General features: G+C 38.1%; 1 protein-coding gene across 4 annotated transcripts in view; it reads right to left on the reverse strand.

Annotated features, from left to right (window-relative positions):
* HHIP (hedgehog interacting protein) overlaps positions 1–17520 on the reverse strand; it is a 133627-nt gene that overhangs the window by 16952 nt on the left and 99155 nt on the right. For 3 of the 4 annotated variants that reach the window (XM_075614319.1, XM_075614327.1, XM_075614310.1), the window contains exons 12-13: positions 4605–4753; positions 2820–3594 (exon numbers count right to left, since the gene is read on the reverse strand). In XM_075614319.1, the coding sequence (XP_075470434.1) occupies positions 3401–3594; positions 4605–4753 (343 nt within the window). In that variant the 3' untranslated portion in view covers positions 2820–3400. Of the gene's footprint in view, positions 1–2819; positions 3595–4604; positions 4754–17520 lie in introns of those variants that run through there. The other variant, XM_075614335.1, reaches the window with a different exon arrangement.

Here is a 17520-nt window from a genome sequence, read left to right on the forward strand (position 1 = left end):
ATTCAAAAGTGGAAAACATTCAAGACAGTTGCCAATCTTCCCAGGAGTGGACATCCCAGCAAATTCACCCCAATGTCAGACCGTGCAATGCTCAGAGAAATTGCAAAAAAACCCCCCAAGAGTTACATCTCAGACTCTACGGGCCTCAGTTAGCATGTTAAATGTTAAAGTTCATGACAGTACAATTAGAAAAAGACTGAACAAGTATGGTTTGTTTGGAAGGGTTGCCAGGAAAAGCCTCTTCTCTCTAAAAAAAAACATGGCAGCATGGCTTAGGTTTGCAAAGTTGCATCTGAACAAACCACAAGACTTCTGGAACAATGTCCTTTGGACAGACGAGACCAAAGTGGAGATGTTTGGCCATAATGCACAGCGCCATGTTTGGCGAAAACCAAACACAGCACATCAGCACAAACACCTCATACCAACTGTCAAGCACGGTGGTGGAGGGGTGATGATTTGGGCTTGTTTTTGCAGCCACAGGACCTGGGAACCTTGCAGTCATTGAGTTGACCATGAACTCCTCTGTATACCAAAGTATTCTAGAGTCAAATGTGAGGCCATCTGTCCAACAGCTAAAGCTTGGCCGAAATTGGGTCATGCAACAGGACAATGATCCCAAGCACACCAGCAAATCTACAACAGAATGGCTGAAAAAGAAAAGAATCAAGGTGTTACAATGGCCCAGTCAAAGTCCAGACCTCAACCCGATTGAAATGCTGTGGCTGGAACTTAAAAGGGCTGTGCATAAACAAATGCCCACAAACCTCAATGAACTGAAGCAACGTTGTAAAGAAGAGTGGGCCAAAATACCTCCACAACGATGTGAGAGACTGATAAAGTCATACAGAAAACGATTACTTCAAGTTATTGATGCTAAAGGTGGTTCTACAAGCTATTGAATCATAAGGTGTACTTAGTTTTTCACACATGGCTTCTCCATGTTGGCTTTATTTTTGTTAAATAAATCATGACACGGTGTAATATGTCATGTGTTCTTGTTCATCTGAGTTTGTATGTACCTAATTTTAAGACCTGCTAATGAACAGATGATTGTTATTATGTCCTGATATGCAAAACCATAGAATTCAACGAGGGTGTACTTTCTTTTTCACACCACTGTATACACATATGATCCAGTCCCTGAGCGCTTATACCACATTTTGTTTCTCATACCTCTAATCTGAGTTTAGTAAATCCTCCCATTAGTGAATCATGCTATGCTGTACCACACTAGCAGGATAGTATACTGCTTTCTATAAGGGCTAATTAGATAATTATTATACCTATCAAAAAACCTGAAGAATGCTGCAACAATAAAAGGAGTGGAAGATTGAAAAATAATTCTTGGAAAATTCACAAAAGTGGACCCAAAAAATGATCACTTTTCAAACCAGAAAAGTATTAAACAATGACTTAATTGAATATTAAATCAGGAAGTACAAGTAACAGTAAAAAAACATTCTGTAAACAAAAATACAGTCAATGGGATTTATTTACTAAAGTCTCCTAGCTGAACTGTGCCAGATTTATCACATGGGATTTAAACTCCAATTTCTTTCATTGTGTTTCCTTTTCTTTGATTTGATAGAAACTGTAGAATAGAGGCCCTAATGTTTGTAACAGTGGGATGATCGAGTTAACAGTAGTTTTGTGGCAACAAAATGCTGCTTCTTATTAATATGTGCTTATAGTATGTGTATAAAAATACAAATGAGTGTTTGTATTAATATAGAAGGCACAACAGTATAGCGTCTTTGGGATCCATAGATTTCCCTCATTGTTTAGCTTTCCTATAATGTCAAACAAACAATCAGGTCTGTGGAAACTCTTGGAACAGTTTTTGTTTATTTTTTGCTGCAAAATGATTAGATTAAGAGAGAGGCTTTGTGTCTAGATGATACTAGCCAGGAGTGATCAAAGCGCGATCCGCACTCTCGTGGCAGAATCTTTTTGATACCTACCGTTTATAGTCAATGGGAGACTCTGGTTTGATAGCACAAATTGCGCTTTGATAATTCCTGGCCATTATGTTCAGGAGAAACACGGGCAATTTTTTGCACATGCAGACATCCATTTCAGTACTGACATTCTCCAAGAAGACCTCCTAAGGCAATATCCAAATGACCCAATATCGACAGACATACCTCAACATTTCCAAAATTATAGAAAAGATATAAAACCACCTCAACATTTCCTTATAGGTCAGACAAACATGCTACATGTAGTTTAACATTGCTATCAAAATCCCTATAGCATCCACAGGTAATCCTTTTGACATTCCATGTTACTACATCAATAAAAAGAGACAATAAAAGGCAGATTGCTGATTCTGAGACCTGTCAAGGTAAGAATGTAGATGTTCACTAGCAACTCCAATGCTTCCACTTTGCAAAACGTTTCCTTATAATTTCGTATTTTTCGCAAATGATTTAATATCAGTTTACCATCACCATGTATGATTATTGTTGCATGCATATGTGATTCTGTGGCGATAGCTAACCGTGCACCAATTTTGTTGCTGGATTTTATGGGCAAGCACGTTGGAGGTTTTTCATTTACATGTATATGGCTATGTTACTGTAGCTACACAATTTTTCAACTGCTTCATACCCTGTACTCTAGCTGTGCAGTAAGTGCAATTTGAATTTCCGCTAAATAGAGGCTTATATGTACAGGGTACTCTTGGCTGCTTATGCCCTCTCATTGTGTAAATATATGAATGTATATGTATATGTATAAAATTACATATTTTACTAGTTTACCAATATTGACCAGACACAAAGGAGGTAGGGAAAGCATTTGCTCAAAGAATGTAATATACTCAGTTTCAGATTTATTGGGAAGTACAGTTGTATGATTGCAACAGTTTTTTTTCTCTTTTTTTACAAGTTGATATTTATTGTGTTAACCATTGTTAATTTTTATTGATTTGAAAGAAAATGAAGATAGGAGGTAATAATGTAATTACCTGAGATAGTTACATAACAAGGCAAATAGGATTTGTTATGATAATTTCTGTCCTTCCCACATGGTGGCTACTGTTACAAAAGAAATACTGCACGTGCGGTATATTTTAATCTAAGTATCAAAAATGTTTAATGGTATTTTAAAGACAATCAAATGTATATGTTTGTTCATATGACTTTGCTGCAGCTAGTGCTTAAAAATCAGAATGTTTAATAAATGAATATGTCTATATCTTCACACATACATATACACTCATGTATTCATAAATTACACACACAAACTCACTTTTATGGACAATATATTTAAATTAATAAAATATTTTAAATCACAGGGATTTAGAGCAGAATTACAAAGTCCTTTTTTTTTTTCATTTACATGTTTTAAAAATAAATGCCCATTTAGAACGAAGTATCCAAGCAGTCCGAGATAACTATACAATGTAGCTGGTGAGATCCAGCAAATAGGACGTCACGTCAATGATCTGGTCAAGAATACCTGCCCTGGCCACTCTCCGGATGTTTCTATCCACTTGTTCGCACTGTGGGCCCAGGTGGCCTTTTTTACATAAGCATTTATTCGGCCTCACGCAGACACCTCCATGTCGACAGGGTGGCTCACATTTAGCTGTTAAACAAAAAATGTATATTATGTTAGTTTTTTAAACTGTGAAGCTATAATTAGAAGCACACAACATAACTACACTATAGCTAAATGCTCTGAATGTCAGGAACTCAATTCTCTACCTTGTTTTCCTGCATGCAGTGAACATTTGATGGTGGAGCAGAAAATACTTGTTGAGCACAATTCTCCTTTTAAGCATGGGAGTCATATTGAGGACAATGATTGCAATATGCAGAATTCATCATTCTAATTGCTTTTCTGAGGTCACAAAGGCCAGTCAAATTGGAACTTGATATTTACAGCAAATATTTGTCCTATAAAGTCTTAAATCAATTAGTGTGTCTTAGTTAGAGATTGTGACTTGGTTGAACATTCTTATTCAATCAACTCTCCTTCTAATTGGCACATAATGTCTATGGGGACTTGTTTGAGTCAAAATGATGAAAGCAAAACCACTTGTTAGTGGATAATACTGTTCATTATACGTCAGGCCAGGTACATGATGCGACATAACACAATTGTTTAAATAGGACATCATCTGCAAAGCAGGATGGCAAAAAAGTGCTGATGCCCATAAATCCTGCTATAAACTATTATTAGGTAACCTGAAGTAGAAACAAGGGTGGGTAATGAAAAAAACCAAAATAAAACATGTATCAAAATAATGGAGACACCAGAACATATCTGGAGCATCATTTACATTATCCAAGCTAGACAGATAATGTAACTTATTTAGGAAAAGGGCATTCCTTTCCTATATTGCCCCACCACAATAGAATTATCTCTATGGAGGTAGTGGCGTCAGAGATAATATATTCCCAGGCGCCCTACATCCTACACAAGTTTTAAATCATTTTACCAAAGCCCTCTAATCCATTTTCTCTCCAGTTTCATGAATCTGGGAATAGTTACCGCTAGATGGTAATGATGATAAATTAATGAAGAAAAAAAACCTGTCACAGCGGCAGTTTTGTCTTTGCAGACATGGCCAATGTCACGAAAGGATTACTAACCAATTCTGCAGAACTCTCCTTCCCATCCTTGATTACAACAGCATTTTCCTGTGGGAGTGCAGTGCCCGTTCCTACAGTGTCGGGAGCACTCAGAGGCCAGAGGCTGTGCGGGCAGCACAGGTCGCTTGCATTCTTCAGGTACTAATGGTCTGTATCAAAGCACAAAAATACAAATGAAAATGCAATGAGTTTCAACAGATTAGAAAAAAAAGGATGTTATCAGTAAATTGTGCTCTTGTCAGAAATTAAATCATCAGTTTCAAGGTATTTTTTTGTTTTACTACTGAGGGACGTATTGATCACAATCTATAATATTTCCATAATCTCAGTTTGTCAAACACATGTAGGGAGCTAAAGTTGAATGCAATAATGGTGAAACCTGCCCTTTACAATGTTACAAACATTGAGAATGGAACATGGAAGACTACTTTCATCACCCACCTATTGTTAGCATGAAAGCTGATCACATCACATACTGTAATGTACATAGTTGTATATTACAGGAATCCATGCTTTAAGTGCCACATAGTTAATGCGATCGGATTGGGTATCAAGCTACACATTAAACTGACTTCATGGCACCTGTGTAATATGGTGAGAAGCAGGGTAATGGGCAGGTAAGGATTCATTCTTACATCCTCTCTCCTTCTACCTAAACCTTCTTCCACTCTTGACTCCTTTTCTCCTGTTAGAGAGTTGGACGATTCTAAGCTGATCTTCCCTTCTCCCTCTACCACATGCCCTCTCGATCCCATCCCCTCACACCTTATCAGAACCCTTACTCCTTTCTTAGGCTATGGCCGCAGTCAGTGCGCGTGAGTGTGCGTTGGAGCCCCTGACAGCGTGTCCAACTGTTTCTGCAGTGATCAGTTGACTTCTGATTGAGGGCCATCTCTTTGTTCACGCCACGCACGCATGGTCGCGATCACTGGGGACTAGGCCTTAGTCTTCACTCTCACTCACATCTTCAGTTCCTCCCTGACCTCTGGCACTGCCCTCTATTTCTTTAAACATGCAGTGGTCACAGCTGTTCTCAAGTACAACCAAGACCCTACGTGCCTTACTAACTACCACCCTGTATCCTTCCTGCCGTTTGCCTCAAAATTGGTAGAACGTCTCATGTTCTCCAGTATGATAAACTTCCTTAATTCTTATGCCCTCTTGGACCACTTACAATCTGGATTTCATACAGCTCACTCAACAGAGACTGTGCTTACTAAAGTAGCCAAGGATCCACATGAAGCTAAATCCCAAGGTCACTCTGCTGCTTTTGATACTGTCGATCACATCTTCTCCTGCATATTATAAATGCTCTTGGTATCCACAACAAATCTCTATTCTGGTTCTCATCTTACCCCTCTCATTGCACATTTTCTGTCTCTATTGCCAACATGTCTTTTTGTCTTCTGTTGATGTACATCGGGGCTCTGATCTGAGACCTCTCCTTTTCTCTCTCTACACAGTATCAATTGGTGCCCTCATCAACTCTTTAGGCCGCTCTATGCAGATGATACACAGATATATCTTTCCACTCCTACCCTCCCTTCTGCAATCCAGTCCCAAGTCTCGGATTAGCTCCTGGCTATATCCTTGTGGATGGTGCTCCGCCACCTTCAACTTTCCAAAACACTGAGCTCCATCACAGTAAATAGTACTACCATTTAGCCTATCACCAAAGCATATTGCCTAGGAGTGACATTTGACACTTCCCTTTCCTATTCCATTCACATTCACGGCATGGCCAAAATGTGTAGTTTCTTCCTCTGTACTATTGCCAAGATCCGCTCTTTCCTCTGTCAATCTACTGCTAAAACTGTCTGGATTATTGCAACATACTGTTAACAGGCCTCCCTGCCTCACAACTTTCTCCCCTGCAAGCAATCCAAAATTCAGCTGCTAGAATAATTTCACTTTCTCCCAAAACAGTATCCGCTCATCTCCTCCTTAAATTCCTCTCCTGGTTTCCCATAAAATTTTAGATCACTTACAAAGTTTTCCTCCTTACCTTTAAGACTCTCCACTCATCTGCCCCTTCCTACATATCAGCTTTGAACTCTCGCTATGCCCCTGCTTGTCTCCTGCACTGTACCCATAACTGTCTCTTCTCCACCCCTTTCACCTCTACAGCTCTCTTTCGCCTTAAACCCTTTTCCCTCACTGCACCATATCTGTGGAACTCCCTCACACTTGGTATACACAAAGTCGTCTCTCCCTACCTTCAACACAAACCTTGAAATCCACCTCTTATATGAAGCACCACAATAGCCTGAACTCATGGCTATTGTCCCACACCCACAGTCGCTACCTACCATACATTGTGGCCAAGCACTGCCATCTACAGCATTTATTCCCTCACCTGCTGTCTCTGTAAATCTGCCATCATACCACTTAGAATGTAATCTCTCCAGGGCAAGGATTTCCTTTCTTATTGTCTGACATGGTTGCGCTTATTGTATTATTATAACCTGTGCTCTATTGTCTTCGGAAAGCGTTGACAACACTGTGTGCGCTATATAATAAAGATATACATACATTGAAATTGAAGCTTCACATCTTATTGAATAGAGGCCGTTGAGAGTCACTGTGAATGTGTTTCTAGTGTGAAATGTATCCCAATTACCACACTAGTTACTCCATCACGAATGCACACATGTATATGATATTAACTAAATACAATGAGCCATAATTCCACAAGATGCCAGTACATGCAGGCATAAAGGTTTCAATTCACTGTGGAGTACATGATATATTTGTGAATTAAGAATAACAAATATAAAACTATTTAACAAATATAAAGGTATTCTGACTGTAGCATTAAGTATATTTCGGAGGGGGTGGGGGGGGGGGAATGACTAAATATAACTGATTTCTAAATGTGAACAAAATGCAATGCTGACACTTGCAAGCATTTCTACACTTTGCCCCAGAATCACTAAGCTCTGTTAGCCTCAACCCCTCTCTCTCCCACCTACTATCTTTAGCAAAAGCTCTATTTCCGTGTCTGGAAGGAAGTAACGTCAAAACTAATATAACATCCCGTTATTTAAATATAATGTAGTGTTATTACGAAATAACCCCATGCTAATGATCTCAATTACATCCGTTACCGTAACTACTATTGTTGTCTGGAGACGACAATAACGAATGAAATAGTTACACATCTACGTATGTGTGTATATACAGTACATACATACATACATACATATACTGTGTAAAGCTAGTGACAGGATGGCGGTGTGGAGTATTGCTCGTATGTATGTATGTATGTATGTCTTTATTTATATAGCACCATTAATGTACATAGCGCTTCACAGTAGTAATACACGTGACAATCATATAAATAACAAATAATACAAATAATAGGTCATGGGAATAAGTACTTCAGACATAAAAGTAACATTTCGGAAGAGGAGTCCCTGCTCCGAAGAGCTTACAATCTACTTAAGTATACACTATACGAAGGGTTATTGCAGGTTGTAATACATTTGACTGGACCAACATGCAAGTTTTTCCAGAGATGCTATTTTACACAAGCTTTTGAGACCTTGCAAGTCTCCTCTTCAAATGTACTGTGAAATATCACGAACTGCAACTGAATACATACGTTGATGGAATTTTATGGAGGAAGAGAAATTAGAAGTGATTCCTGGCCCCACATGATTTATAGCTGCCTTTCTTCCAAAGACTTGCATAGACCCCATAATTCATTACTTGCACACATCTTGCCATCATTAAAGCAGAAATCCCCTCAAAGTTACAATGTACATTTTTAGAACTTGTGGGGCCTTAGACAGCAGAACCGCTGCTTTTATATTCCTGTGCCTCCCCGGGTTCAGGATATATTTTCTGGGAAATCAATGGGTGTTGACAGTGGCAAGCCAACCAGCGACAAGAATGCCGAGATGACATGGCCAGCTCCATTTTGATTTAGCGGACAACTGAGAAATTCACACTGAATTTGTGCCAGAAGCAATAGGGTCACCAACTATAAGAGATCAAACGGTTCTGTGCTCATACAGAGACCCTGAGATTCAGAGGAGAATCCACAAATCCCCCAAGTAGGAGGGAATAGCTACTTTAAGCAAAGGTTAGCCTGATTTAAAAAAAAAAAAAAAAAAAATTATATATATATATATATATATATATATATACATACAGTTTCAGGGTCCAAAGTAATAACATAACATTTTGTGGATAAAAATGCACGGACATGCGTGCAATAGCTATTAATGTACAATTTATCATTGAGTGTTATTAAGACGAACAAGCAATCAACACTGTCCATGCAGTCAGTTAGAAGATGCAGACCATATTGTTTTTCATTCTAAATGCCCTTGCGTGTGTCACAATAAGGTAACTCCACTGGTCTTCAGTCATAACCATAAGCTCATTAACGTATCTTAACTAGCAGAAGAAAAAGTATTTAGCTCCAGGTGCATGCAGTTAAAAAGGCATAATAAATCCAGTGACAGTAAGGACCTGCAAAGAGCCAATAAATTGGTACCATAAAAGCTCACACAGTTCAATGTTAAGCTCACTGTAGGTGGGTATACTATGAATACTATGAATATTCTAATAACGTTAAGTGGTGTAACTTCTATTTTCTAAGGGTGATAGGGAAATAAATGGTTGAAATGAGTTTGATTAAACCAAGTTCTTTTTTTGTAAAAATCAACAATTATACTGATTATGCAGTTATTTGGAGGTGGTGTTTTCTGCCATATTTCCCTATTTAAAGCTAGCAAATGTACAGTATAATGACATGCACTGGAAGATTACATTTTTGTCAAAAAAAAAGATATGTTTTTTTTTTAGCAGCTACCTTAATGTGATGCTCAAGATTTTATTATCCCTGAATTTCTGACCTGTAAAAAAATAATAACAAAAAAAAGCCTGCCTTTAAATTGTTTAGGTAATATAGCTTCACACTGAAAAAACAAACAAAAAAAACAAACATTAATTTATCTCAAAATGTCCCTTAAATTGAAGTTTTCCCAGTAATGCAATTTGACCAGCGTGACACTGAAGTATGATGCGGTGATGATAAGTATCATGCCAGTAACCAAAATAACATTTTCTGAATGTGCAACCCAAGGTATCAAAAAATTAACCCAATAATTATAAATGTCCCTCAGTAGAGCTTAATGGTTAAGTGCTGCATGAGTCATTAGTCAGTAATTGGGACTAGGAGTTAGTTCTGGTTAACTTCAGATCTTACACCTTATGTCTGTGACACACAGTATTACCTTTACAATATTATTTTGCAAGGCACATTATTTTATTTCATTGCCTACATATACATATCTATTAAATATATGAAGCCATACATACATTTTAGTTTAAAAAAAAAAATAATGTCTTCTAGAGCGAGTTAAGCGGCCTAAAGAAAATATTTCTATAACCTAAAACTAATCCAGCCAAAATAAACACACGGTTATAGAACGAGCATATTAAAGTTAAAGCTTATTTTATAAGTGTGCATGTTTTATAGCTGTTTTAATGTACATGTTGCCTTGCATACATTCACATATTTTAATAGTGCCTATAAATAATTGCACCTGTGATCCAGATCAGTTAGAAATTAAATATATAGCTATACCTTTTCCATAAACATGACTACCTCAATGCTTTTACAATTACCAGGTTTTGTAAGCGCAGAAAAAACTGTGTCCCTAATGAAATTGCATAGCTAACCACCAATTTTCCATTAAATAAAATATTTTTTATATCTTTAATATTGTGCAGTAGTTTACGCTATATAGTTGTAACCCAATAATGTGTATTTGTTAATGTTTCTTATGTATACTGTATTTCTTAGGATCATGCTACTGTAGGTCTATTCTCATGTAGGATTATCTTTCTGATGTATGGCAAAAATTAGGACGTCTGCTATTCTGGGTCTCTGATACACTATTAACTTGACTTCAGTGAGAGTTTGCATCACAGGTGCCCCGATTGGCACTATCACAGTTGAATGAATAGCCCCTTGTATCTATTGGGTTAATCATGACATTACGAATCATATTACAGACCTGCTCTAGAATTCTTGGACATAGGATAACTACACCTTCCAGATTCCAGATGTAGTTTCAAAAGGGAAACATTTAAACACTACACATTATTGGTGAAAATACATTTCTTCCAAGAAAAGCACAGAGAATTGAACATGTTGAGCATTAACATTTTTCTAACTTTTTCTCAAAATCTACAGATCCCATTTTTCGCACTACATCCCACTTGAAGTTTAAAGCAGGCTTTCGTTGAGCCAACCATACAGTATATGCGTGTTTAAAGTAAAACACATTTAAATATGCTTATGCGTATAAACAGGAGTATGTTTTCTGTTAAAACCCTTTAAGATCCTGTTACCAGATTTGCTGAAAGAGAGAAATGTCACACCTTTTTTTGTTTTAAGGGTCCAAAATAGCTGTGTATCGAATGAATTAATATATGGCACATTTGCTCTTGACCTTTATTCCTAAGAGGTTGTGTCATGTTTAAAAATCTTGGTGGAGCTGGAATGAAAGTTAACTCCTCCATTGCCAGATCTGCAATGCTCTGCAGGCCACTTGTGAAGCGAAGGGATTAATAGCTCAGAGGTTAGTGCAACTGCTAAACAGTTTGCATTACTGTCAGGGTGGTCGCAAAAACAACACCTGCTGCATAAGCACTTGGCAGCTGGGTCAACAGGCCCTGTAGGAGTTTATCAACTAAAGGGGCCACTTGCATAGAATGTTGCCTGGAGAATTGCTGAGAGCAAGCTTATTGGGCTGCTCTATTAAGTGCAGCTTTATAGGGGTGGCAAACTGGATTGCCTGCCGACTGTAGGATGATAGCTCCAACAAACTCCTTGTATACTACAATAAACCGTGATCAAAAATACCATATAACATATTGTAACAAAGATATCTAAAAACACTTTCTGGCAAATAGCAGTATCAAGAGAAAACAAAGTTAATTATCTTTAACCTCAGTACATTTGAAACTTTTTTTTTGTCGTGAATAAATATACAATACGTTTCCCCTCGAGTCTGCAGGCAACAAAGAGTTTAAAGCTTCTTGGACATGGTTAGTTTGCAGTGCTTGCGTTGAGGAAGAGAATGTTACTATCGAAAGCTTGGTCTTTTAAGGATATTCTGTCCATCAAATTAATTAAGGTTTTACCTACTGTACTAGTGAAGTACTTACTTCCCCACTATGCCTTGTGGAGCAAACCTGAGCTCTGTGAGGTTAGATCATTTGAATATAATAAACTATTTGCTAATTCAGCAAACGTTACCTTACTACAATGTATTTTATTTTTGTTATTTCAACCTCCAACCCGCTTCTATGCACAATTACAGATCTTTAAAGGGCAAAGGTGCATGCTATCTGTAACTAGGTGGCAAAACAAATGGTATTGATAGCTTGTTGAATATGTTCTTAATCTACAAAGAACTGGTAAACTTTTTGTGTACTTAAGCTAAAAATAATGTGAGGCTTTGCCATGACTGTAAAAAATGACACTGTAACTAATGCACCCACCCATGAAGAGGTGCAATGCTACTGTGTGACATAATGCTGTGAGTGATGCATTCCTACACTTAATACAATAATGCTGTGAGTGATGCATCCTGATGTAAGTGCAGCATTTTGCAAAGTAGAATTTCTGGGCGAGTCATATCAAGTGCTAGACTAATAGCTAGACTAAGTAGCATTACCTTCAGTCATACATTACATATGAATTGTAGTATTAGGCCATGCAAATGGATTCTGTACGTGTTAATTTAATTAATAGGGTATGCATTTGGTGCACGGTGCATTGAATATCTCCAAACAACACACATCTTGCTTCACAAAGCACACACTAGAGCCCTTCTGGAACATGTATGTGTAACCCCCCACCCTCTTTCAGGCATATCTAAGCTAATGATGGTGGACAGGCCCTCCTGTGAATAACTTTGAACCCAGTAAGGGATTCATGTGATTCTGTATCAGAAAGGGTGATGCACGGGAGGAGCCAAGGGAGAGACAGGTGGTCGGATGTGAGCGGATGAGCTCAGAGCTCCTGCGGAGAGAGAGGCTAGGAGTTACTGTCCCAAGCGGAGCCAAAGCAAGACAGAACAGCATGGTGGCAGAGCATCCCATCTCCAGCTTGAGGGAAACCAAGGAGTGCCCATCAGAGAGAGTGGCAATACAATCCCATCAAGCAGAGGGTCCGGGGCTGTGAATACTTCACACGGACAAGGGTTCAAAAGATCGCCCTGATATCCTGCAGTATCCTTTTGCAAATACACATGACCTCACAGTTAACTTTGCAACAGGCCTCCACCTTTAATCATTAGAGTAAAGCAAACGAGTTCCAATGCTGTTCCAGCACTGAAACTGAGTAATGACATTGGAGGGACACTAGCGCAATACTATATAAGTGCATATTGATTTCACTGTTTTAAATAAGTGTATACCAAGTGATTGTAGGATCTTCCAGGCAGAGGAGCCCTGATACTGATCATTGTGTTCTCATATATGTTTATCTATATCAGTGCTGAAGGTCTGGCGGTACCATAGTGCCGTTTGTAGACTGAAGGGGAGCGCAACTCAATCGGTGGTATATAGAAAAAATAAAAATATAATATGGTGCACCAACGTATATGACTGTAGTATTACATTTCTGGAGGTTTCTTTAGATTCAGAACTCACATTCTTTCAGATAATCAAAGGCATTTTTCCCAAACTATGGAAACTAGATGCAATGTGATGTTCTAAGGATCCAACCTCTCTCTGTGTTGGGTTATCCTAAGGATCAGACCTCTCTCTGTGATGGGTTATCCTAAGGATCAGACCTCTCTCTGTGATGGGATAGCCTGACGCGTCGAGAGATCCGAGCCGAGGATGGGGGCGAGAGCCTGGAAGCAGGATTTGCTTTGTTTATGTGCCCTAAAATTGTTTTAATGATGTAAGCATATATCTATATGTTTTACTAGATAAAGGTAATGTTACTATTATCAGTTCGCACTATGTTTAGTTTCTCGTCTTCACATTAATGCACAATCATCCATCCACTGCCCTGAGTGACATCACAGAGAGGTCACATCCTTAGGATATCCAATCACAGAGAGAGGTCTGATACTCAGGATATTCCATCACAGAGAGAGGTCTGATACTCAGGCTATTCCATCACAGAGAGAGGTCTGATACTCGGGATATTCCATCACAGAGAGAGGTCTGATCCTTAGGATAACTCAACACAGAGAGAGGTCAGATCCTTAGGATAACCCAACACAGAGAGAGGTCGGATCCTTAGCACACCCCATTGCATCTAGTTGCAACAGTTTGGGAAAAATGCCTTTGATTATCTGAAAGAATGTGAGTTCTGAATCTAAAGAAACCTCCAGAAATGTAATATTACAGTTATATACGTTGTATACCGATTGAGTTGCGCTCCCCTTCAGTCTACAAACGTCTCATCAAAAAGGAACACTGCGGACCGTTCCTTAAAGGGTTTTTGAGCAGCATACATTATATATATCTATTTTGTGCACTTTTTTGTTATGTGTTTGTCACTTTCACTGTCACTGATTGCTCACAGAAAGTATATATTACTTCACTCCTTACATCGCTTTATATAAATACCACTTGTCACTGGAAACACTTCCTTCAGAGCGCTGTTTTAAGTTTTTCTCTCTCACTGCACACTGGGTACCTTGTGCCACAGAACCTCCACCATCAGCGGTAATGTGATCACTTTAGCAGCAATCACATGGCCTTCACTGCCCTCAACTGATGGAAATGGAGGACACACTGCTTCTGCTTTGATTGGGCCGACTGCTCTATTGGACTGGCCAGCCCAATCATACCCTAGAAAACAAACATTTTAGGGGTTAAAGGTGAAGGCCCAGCAACATACTATATCACAATCACAATTATTGGCCAGTAATGCCCTGTTCTTCTGGGATTATTACTTAAATATAACAGCCTTTGATGGGATATGTTGTGATATTCTGCACCAACACTGCACATAAATTATATGAAAACTCTGTGATAACAGGGTATATAGTATTTTTGTAGACTATGTCTACCTTGGCCAGCAGGTATCAATATATGGAAACCTTTAAATTGAAATCAATAGGAGAATGTAGATGGAATGGAGTGGATTTGTAAGAAACAAAGCAATCTTCCAAGGTAACCTTCCACTGTTCCTCAAGAAAATGTTCGACCAGTTTATTCTGCTCATGCTCACGTATGGCTGTAAAACTTGGATCTGAAATGCGAAGACAATACTGAAGCTTCAGACAACTCCACAAAGTATGGAGAGATGTCTGCTGGGTATTACCCAAAGAGACAGGATAAAGAATGAATGGCTTCGAAAGCAAAAAAAGGACATCTTCACAAGGGTGAAGAAATTAAAATGGCAGTGGGCCTTACATATTATAAGAAGAAATTATCATCATTGGACACACATGGCAGTCAACTGGATTCGAAGGGATATTGAAAGATCAAGGAGATGACCAAAAGTAAGATGGGAGGATGAAATCATAAAATTTGTTGTAACAACATGAAGAGAGACTTGCAACTGCAGTACCAGAAATAACATTGGGGAGGGCTTCATCCAGCAGTGGATCGATAAGGATAGAAGGTGATTATGATATATACATTGTTTTCCAATATTGCAGCTATACTCAGGACAAAAACTGTATGGGTTAAATTTAAAGTAAAATCTTGCTTTCGCTCTCAACTATGGCTTTTGCACTGCTTTTCTACAAAGCATTACAGCTCCCTGATCTTAGCATAAGCAGGATTAACAAGCATACGTACATACATACATATACGTTGCCGGCGCAAATTCATGCAAACTAAAAAATATTGTCCAATCTTGATACATATCCACTAGAGTGCTTTATTCTATTTCTTTAATAAAACCTTCATGATCTTTGCTTTTGGAATTTCTGAATAGGGGGAAGCATTGTCTCATGTGTTTAATGTGGAAGCAAAATAATCATGAATAGAACAGCGTATATGTGAGGAAACTATAAAATGTGAGGAAATTATTGTATATATTTCCTTTCTTTAACTGAAATCCAAATTCAAAATAATATAAATATAGCAAGAGTTTAGGTGAGTTTGATATGTTAAGTCTAAAAATATTTCAAGATCTTTAATGGTCACCAAAAACATTTGGGTATGGTGATTTACAGAAAATGATCGTCAAACTGCTGTGATTGTTCTTCATGAGCTCCTTATAGAAATATATATGTATAGAATGACAAGTTCTGAGCAGTTATGTGGGAATGAGGATTTACATTGTAATCTTTGCATTAAATCCTGAAAACAAGCAACAGTATCTTGTTTCACCTGACATCATAAATATTTAAAAAAATACTTTCAAGTTAGCTTTACGAAACAATTGAAAAGTGGGGTTTTCAGTGATGTATATGGAAATCACATTACTGTGTCACTACTAATTTAATTTCCAATGTATCCATCGATATTATGAGGTCAATGGGTTTAGCATTCTTGCTGTCTGCCTTTTCCAGATCCTCTCAGATACTCCATACAAAACATCCTTCTCGCCCACACACAAAATAACCCAAGCAAACACTGCAATGGGAGGTCTAGCCTCTCAGGTATGACATTTTGAGACCACCCCACTAGTTGACTGAATATGAGCACAGAGTCAAGGTCAATTTAGATGCTTTTTTGTAATCAGATCCCAGTGGTTGACAGAATTTGCTTAAAGCCTGAGTAACACTCATCAACGTACATTAGCAGTAAAATGAAAGCCTGTAGCTTCATAATGAGTTATGTTGAATAGTGTCACTTATTCAGTAAGGATCTGCAATATGCGTCAAACTCTTCAACTTCCTGTCTTGCTTTCAATGTGTCACAGGATAATACAGAGCTGCTTTTCTGGCGCTGGTTTACAAATGAATTTTAAGACATTTACTTTGTTTACTTTCTTTTCGCAAAGAATGCCACACTGTTCATCCATTTCTAAACGTTTACTGTAGGTGTAAACACAGCCTTTTTGGGGGCCTGCACCAGCTTGCCTGTTGGCCATTATAGTGAGGGACAGCTCAACTACCCTTATCTACACAATGTGTGTAACCATTATCTGCAGGCTCATTTCTGCAACTCAAAAAACAGCCAGGGAGAAAGAATGGGTAAAGAATGTAGGGAAATACCGTAGCTTTTTTAGCATGACACACGAGGAAAACAGTTGCCTATATAGTTTACACTTGCAATACATGCAGGCTCTAGTGGGCTACTATATTTATTATGCCAGCATGATTGGAAGCAATGGGTTTTCTGATTCCTGAAAAATCCAAATTTTCGCATTAAATACTACGAGTGACCAGGTGTGATTTCCTACACTTAAGGGTTGTATGGTATCAGTACAGTGCGTGACCCATAATTCTGCATTTACAAACTTTTGTGCCATTTAATACAGGGATCCATTTTTATTAATAAAATATATCGCCAAAGATACTGAGATTCCGTACCATGCGGAACAGTGCCAACGTTTTATTAACTTCTCTTATGCTCAAGCGTCGCATACCTCTATAAATGATATCCCACAAGATGGGGGAATAGCAATCATTAAATGAAAGAATCCTTTTTTGTTAAACAGAATCTGTGTATTTCAACAACTTTGAAGTGGGCAAGAGATTTAATGCAACAATTGTGATTCATGTTGTGGAAACATAAATACAGTATACTGCCATCCCCCAATTATACTGCCAATTCCTTCCACAAAAGGAAATAACAAGAAATGTAGCACACATAGAAGAAGAAAAACCTCTTAAGTAAGACATGGTCTGTGATGTATTGCAGCTCTCTCATTGCAAGGCTTAATCCCCTTATCCTTTACAATATAAAAATCTAAGAAGGTTCATTTCTACAACTTTTGTTCTGTCTTTATTTTACAATAATTGAACAT

This window comes from Ascaphus truei, chromosome 1 (assembly GCF_040206685.1).
Source record: "Ascaphus truei isolate aAscTru1 chromosome 1, aAscTru1.hap1, whole genome shotgun sequence".
Lineage (NCBI taxonomy): Eukaryota > Metazoa > Chordata > Amphibia > Anura > Ascaphidae > Ascaphus > Ascaphus truei.